Here is a 6,898-nt window from a genome sequence, read left to right on the forward strand (position 1 = left end):
TTTTCTCTAGATCAAACGCTACTCAACCGTGCTCGTAATTTGTCTTTATCTCTAAAACTCTATTTTCAGCAGCAATTTGAAGTTCGCGTCTGTGACGCCGAAATTTGCCGTGCAAGCGTCTAGAAAAATCGACCTTGTGACATCATCAATGGGGCTAGGTCCAAATTTTTTACTTCAAAAGATGTCAAATTGATGGAAGAAAAGGTACTGAAAGTTTCGCTTTCCTATCCCTAAGCTTTCGGGAGCTATCGCAAATATTCGCCAGGGGGGGGGGGCGAACCCTCCCGGGTCCGCGAGGGTTAACAACCGTATTAGCATGCAATTTTGCAGTCAGTGAGTCCTAAACTATTTTCTTATCTCTGTTTGATTCCGATAGCTTATTAGTGCGGCCTTATCTGAGCCATATACTGCGATGATTTGCAACAAGAACATAATCATATCTTACAACAAAAACGAGTACCAACATAGCAACACCAAGGACAATCCGGAACATGTCTCAATAAAACGGCATTACCCTCGTTTCTCTGCCCGTTCAGTGCATCTAACTTCCATCCCCGACACGGTAATCCGGCGCGGCCCCTCAGCCGTCGGTCAGGTGTCGGTCACGTGACCTCACTGTCCGTCACTGTGTCGTCCAACACCCTATCACGTGACGCAGCCGTCATGCAGGGTGCCCCTCGCTTTCTCCTCGGGCCGCCACCCGTGCGGCGCACTGGCCGGCGGCAGCGGCGGCGGCGGCGGCGGCGCGTGCGTCCATTGTTAGTGCTGTCAGTGGTCGTCCGGCGGTTCTGAGAGCAGCAGTGCGGAGAGTGCAGGGTCAACGCTCAGTCAGTCAGTAGGAGGAGGGAGCAGGCGGCTCTGCAGGCGACAGTGCGAACAGGACAGCAGCCACAACCGTTGTAGAGGCGGCAGTGCGGATTGAAGATGGCAGTGGAAGACTGTGACTGAGACTGTGACTGAGACTGAAGACTGCTGACTGCAGGTTGGTTTGAGGACGCAAAAAGCCCAGCTTCGCGCGACCTTTGAAAGTGTCTGTTACAGCGATTGAAGCGTGGAACAACAGACCGCGGAGGCTCGCAGAACATGTGACTGAAGTAGAGGACAATACACCGCATCCCGGCAATTAGGACAGTGAATTGGTGTTGTCGGTTACACGCTCCCAAAGGTCGACAGCCTGAAGGTCGTAGTCTGAGTAGGCCAATGTTTCCACGGCACCAGTGAATGGGACACGCTCGAAAAAGAGCCTGCTGCTGCTAGCTGTGACAGTGAGAAAAGCGGTTTGTCAATGTTGTCTAAATCACATCACTGAAGAAAGGCGCGCTATATGAAGAAGAAACAAGTGTTTCAGTGAAGTGACTTTGTTTGTGGATTGGAGCTCAAAACTTGGGTGTCATAAACAGTGGTCAAGAAGAAAAAGCCTTCCGCATCTGCGATACCCCTTTTGTACCGGGAAGTGATCTTTTGAGAAGAGCAGGTGTGCGTAGAGACCTTGAAGATGATTGTGCGAGAGATTCTGGGCATTGCCTTCGTGGCCATTATATGCAAATCGGCACCTCTCAAATCCGGTACGTATGTTACGCACTAACATTTCCTTGTCAGCACTTGCTTACAAATTGCCTGATAAATACCAAATGAAGCGAGACCTTGTCAAGGTCTCCTTGAGTAAGATGTGAGCACTAAAAAGCATCAAGAAAGGATAAGTAATTCTAGCAGAAATTCTGACAATCGTGAATGTCTCGAGAAATAACTTATGGGGCCTGATTACTGATGCCTGCTAATTAGATCGCCGTATGTGAGTGCATGTTCCCTGCGCCTGTTTCAGCATCTGAGGGCAAGTGTCGTGCTGGAGACTCCATGAAGAGAGGCTGCAACGACTGCTTTTGTCTGGCGGGAGAATGGGCCTGCTCGCTGAAGGTCTGCTACGGTCCAAAAGGTATCCACGCATAACTACATATAATGGTTACTTCCTGCATGGCCAGTAAAATGTAGCGACACGTATGTACTGTTGAAAAACTGCTGGAAAACTTGAAGAATTGCTTGTGCGCTTAAAATTCATAGACATTCGCAAAAAGTCTGTACACGCCTAAACCCCATGATTTTATATGTCGTCATCTGTTCAATATAAATTAATTTAACAAATTTCCTTCCCCATGATCTGCCTTCTTCATCTAATTGTTTTCAAGTCAAACATCGTTTTTTGTTACTTTTCCGGTATGCATAAAGCGTAGGTAGATGGTGAAGACAAGACAGACCATTATTTGCAAATAATTGGGGTTCAGTGCTACCAACTACGACCTAAACACGACCCTTCTGTCACTCCCATTTATATTTTGCATGCGCCTCTATCAAGAAACTCCTAATCACACTGCATGCGCCTTTCGCAGATTTCGCTCCGGTGTCGTTCTTGTGCAAGGCCGTGCCGTTTATCAGCGGGTGCAAAGACAAAACGACTCCCGGTGGCCAGGAGACCCCAACCTCTCCGCCGCCCACCCAGCAGCTGGAGAGCAACGCCACGTCGACGGGCTCATCCACGGCCATCGTCTTCCCCTCGCCAGTGGACAGCCAGACCCCGGACACGGGCTGTCCTCCAGACGCGGATCAGCGACCCCTCCCACCCCACCACGGCAACTCGGGAGACGCCGCAGGACGAGGGGATGAAGAGGATGGCAGCGAGTATGACATCGATATTCGTGTTCTTCAGCCTACTAACGCAAAACCTGCAGAAGGTACAAGCGCGGCCCACCAACCCAGGCGGTGTGGCCAAGGTACGAGTACAGTCACCGGCACAGCAACCTCCACCAGTTCTGCACACGTTTCCAGTGTCGGCGGGGGACCGTATCGTGACCCGCCGGCAGCGACGGTCACCGACTCCCGACCGCCACCTACTGGTGACCCAGGGAAGCGCGTGAGAAGGAAGAACAGGCCGAGGCGACGTCGGCCGGGAGCAGCAGCAGGCAATTCTCGCCGTCGGCATCGGACTGGTGGCTTCCCGCCCTGGTGGCCGGCGTGGTGAATAAATGAAGCATCATTAGCTGTCATCAGATACCCGGTCGCTTCTGATGTTGGAGGAGGAAGAAGGAAGGGGCAGGAATGGAATGCCGAACGTTTTTGAAAACATATGCGTTAGCAACATAGTTGTGTCGTTTGGTCGATCTTCAGCAAAAATGCAGTTTAATATTGTGTAACCCTGCTTGCAAAAGCAAGCTTTTGGGTACTGGAATAATCGCGTTTAGTACGCGTATTTTTTTGCAAATAAAGTATTACATGTATTCAGTCACAGACTTCTCTATATATGGACTGTGCGCTGATTTGGGAAATCAACATTGGAGGCCCAAATTTCTGAAGCCGTAATATGAACCCATATGTTGTAACACAATACCCTTTTATTGGGGCATTCCACGTCAAATCGAACAAAAATCGGCTGTTTTGCACCTTACCATCAGCGATTTCATTATAAATTTGTGAGCGAGTTCCTGTGTGGCCCCGGACATTACATTGATGTTTTTTGCACATTCTGACCACAGGTCTTCTAAATATAGGGCATCAAATTTTTACAAAATGTTGCATCTTTATATTTTTGAACGACCATAACTTTGGTTGTACTTGTTTGATTTGAATGAAATAAACCTTACTGTTTAGGTAATTTCTTAAGCATTTGTTTAGAATTGCACTAACTTAAATATATGACCTTGAAATTTGCTTAACTCTGTTCTTAAGCACAAATATTGAAATAGCAAAAAACACGTCACCTTCGATTTGGCTCATTTTCATATATTTTATTGCCTACTATATTCTTAACAACCTGTGAAAAAATTAGAGTGGGCCATTCATAAGTTTTGAAGAAAATTGCACATATGCAAACGTATGTTAGCACGCGCAGTGGAGGGGGAAGAACGAATTTCGTCCACCCCTCCTGTTTTTCGCCAATATCTCATAAGATTAATGCGAAATTAATTATGGCTACCTGTCAAGAATTGAATTGGGCATCTCATCGTGCAAGCAATAAGAAAATCGTTTCACAACTGTTCTAGTAATAGCGGTGTAAAGTGAACATCCTGTCGCCGCAGCAACGCGGCGGCTCGGCAGCCGGCGCCGACCGCTACGCGCCGCCTGAATTGTAGACTGTGCCGGGACGGAACGGAACGGTTCCGTCTTTACATCGCGCTCCCTACCGCTGATTACGTTCGATTCGCGTCAAATTTTGTGAGAAGACTAAGAAATGTACAGGCAATCTTATGGTGAAAGAATTTTGAAAATCGGTTGGAAAACAATTGAAATATGAACGTGTAAACACAAAATTGGGATTGCTGCGTTTCCCGCATCGGCCGAGCCCGCCTCAGCCGGCGTTAGGTACTCTTAGCAGGCCTCTAACTTTATTGGATTAACTAGAAATTCCCCATACATACTAAAAATGTATGTTCTTTCGTATAGTGGAGATCAAAAGACGTGAAAATATCGTAGCGTGATAATGTTTTCGTTGAATTTACTTCATGATGCATTTCCACACGGCTCAAAATTCACCGCAAAATACCGTTTGCCTGAGACACTTTTACTATGGAACGTGAATGCTTGACTACGATGACTATGCATTTTCTCGCAGAGTTTGGGATATCACTAATCAGCAATCATTCATTTCAGAAAGTGTACACAAGCAAGCATGTCTTGACTCTGTCTTTCAAGGTCACGCGCGGTTGCGTGATGTTGATGCATGAAAACGGCGTTTGCCACGAAAGTTATGAATGGCCCACTCCAATTTTTTCACAGATGGTTAGGAACATTGTGACGGACATAATATGTAAAAATTACCCAAATCGAAGGTGACGTGTTTTTTGCTATTTAATTTTTTCTGTTTTAATTCAAGGTCAAAGGCATTTCAAGGTCACTTCAATTTAATTTTATAATTAAAAATCAAAGCCTTATCAATTGCCTATAAGACCCTGTTAATATCATTTTGATACCAGAAAAGGAACCAGAGATATAGCCATTTAAAAAATTGATGTGTGGCATTTTTCGCTATATTCGATGACCTATATCTCAGCGATACGTTATCAAATTTTGAAAATATTATACGTAACTCAGTTTTGAACCATGCCCAGTCTGCCTACAAATTTTCAGAAAAATCGAAGGGGATGACGGATTTCGGTGTTTGATTTGACGTGGAATGCCCCTATTGTTTCCTGTCGACAGGCTGAATTTTATGTAATATATTTTGTTTTTGTACTATCTATTGCTCGTAGCTCAGAATAAGAAAGGCTTCTGGTCGATATGAATCTGTATTGGAACATCATTTCACGTTCATCGACACCCATTGATGTCCTCATGTCAAGTTCATCTCACATTGCACCAGTGGGCTTGAAAATGGCGTTAGTCCATTTTCACCGCGGGATCCAGCGAGAAAGGGTGGCTATCATCCCTTTCTTCTTCCCCCGTGTGCTGGATTGTTCACATCTCTGACATGGCTGGCTACAAACTCGCGCGACAGTGCACCGGACCGCGCTGGTGGTAAAGGTTGGCGGTAATGCCGATGGGGGACTTTACGGGAAAATGTGTGTCTGCTGCAACGGTGTCTTCACTGTTCTTCTCTGCTACCCACTTTTTCGCACCACGCATCTACACATAGTCGCACTTTCACACATTCGCACATGCGCATCACCAATTGCAGCGTATCCCTCCGTCTGCTCGTTTTCCACTCGCTGCTGAATGATAAGGCGATAGCTCTTGTGACGGTCGTTCCTATCACGTTGTCATGCTGTAGCTATTGTTGCTTTTATTGTGTCCCTTCGTCCCATGGAGACGTAGCCGAGCAGCTCTGAAGGGACCTGTGGGCGGCCCCCAGGGCCACCACGATGCTGCCGCTCCGCACCTCCTCCATGTTGGGGTTGATGGTCGCCATCAGGCGATGTCGGGTGCCCATCAGAGCCGGGCACCGCAGGAGGACATGCTTGGGCTGCCCGCCTCCTCTCAGCAGACGGGTAGAGTGCGGCTCTGCATTGTCGGTCGTCGCACTGGTTGCACCCCGACAGCCAGGAGGGCGCCAACCCGACTCTGTGGCGCCATTGGGAGGAGCTTGTCCAGTGGCCGGCGCGGAGCTGGTGGATGTCCACCGCCGCTGGCCGGTCGCCGCCGGCAACGGTAGGCGGGAGTCGATCCCCGTCAGGCCCCGACGGTGCGAGCCCTCGCCACTGTGGCGGCGGCCCAGTGGGCCTTCTGGACGTCTATAAGGATTTGTTTTTAGTCGAGTATTCAGTATGTTTGCCTTCTCGTCGTCGTCGTCGTTGTTCCCTCCAGCCCCCTAGGGGGCGTAGCCGATGAGGCTCAATTGGGCGCGGTAGCCGGCGGCCAAGGCCGCCACCGCGCCGTCGTCCCTTGCCATAGACGCTTCCAGGTGAATATTACCCAGGCGCCGCAGGCGGCGTCCCGCCAGCGCCGGGCATCGGAGCAGGACGTGTCGTGGAGTGTCCGCCTCCTCGCGGCAGACGCGGCATCGTGCAGCAGGGCAGCCCATGTCATTGCACTGCGGGCAGTCGGCCTCGGGACGGCGGCCGATGCGGTGCAGGTACTGCGCCGAGCCGCTCCAGTGTCCTGCTCGGAGCTGGTGAATATCAACCGCGACGGCACGGTCGGCCTCCAGGACGGGGCCGGGACGGCGGTCGGCCCATATCGCCCGGTACCAGCCGTCCGGCCAGCTCTGCTGCCAGGCGCGCGCAGCGTCTCGTGCAACGGCCTTGCATATCGTGCCACCGTCGATCGGAGTGTCATGTTGGGGTAGGGCGCTGGCCTCGCGGGCGAGGGCGTCCGCTCGCTCATTACCGGGGAGCCCGCAGTGTGCAGGGACCCACTGCATGGTTACTGGCTGGCCCCCCTCGGTGAGCGCGGCCAGCAGCCTCCATATATCTGC

The 6,898-nt window shown here is 50.0% G+C and overlaps 1 protein-coding gene across 1 annotated transcript; it reads left to right on the top strand.

Annotated features, from left to right (window-relative positions):
- Positions 1–711: 711 nt before the first annotated feature.
- Positions 712–3,279, top strand: LOC122393160. Its single transcript, XM_043388900.1, has 3 exons — positions 712–1,565; positions 1,823–1,933; positions 2,385–3,279. Exons 1-3 carry the CDS (start codon positions 1,496–1,498, stop codon positions 3,011–3,013), a joined length of 810 nt encoding a protein of 269 aa, XP_043244835.1. The 5' UTR covers positions 712–1,495; the 3' UTR covers positions 3,014–3,279.
- Positions 3,280–6,898: the final 3,619 nt, after the last annotated feature.

The sequence above is a fragment of the Amphibalanus amphitrite genome, unplaced genomic scaffold (assembly GCF_019059575.1).
Source record: "Amphibalanus amphitrite isolate SeventyFive unplaced genomic scaffold, NRLGWU_Aamphi_draft 000519F_arrow, whole genome shotgun sequence".
Taxonomy (NCBI): Eukaryota; Metazoa; Arthropoda; class Thecostraca; order Balanomorpha; family Balanidae; genus Amphibalanus; species Amphibalanus amphitrite.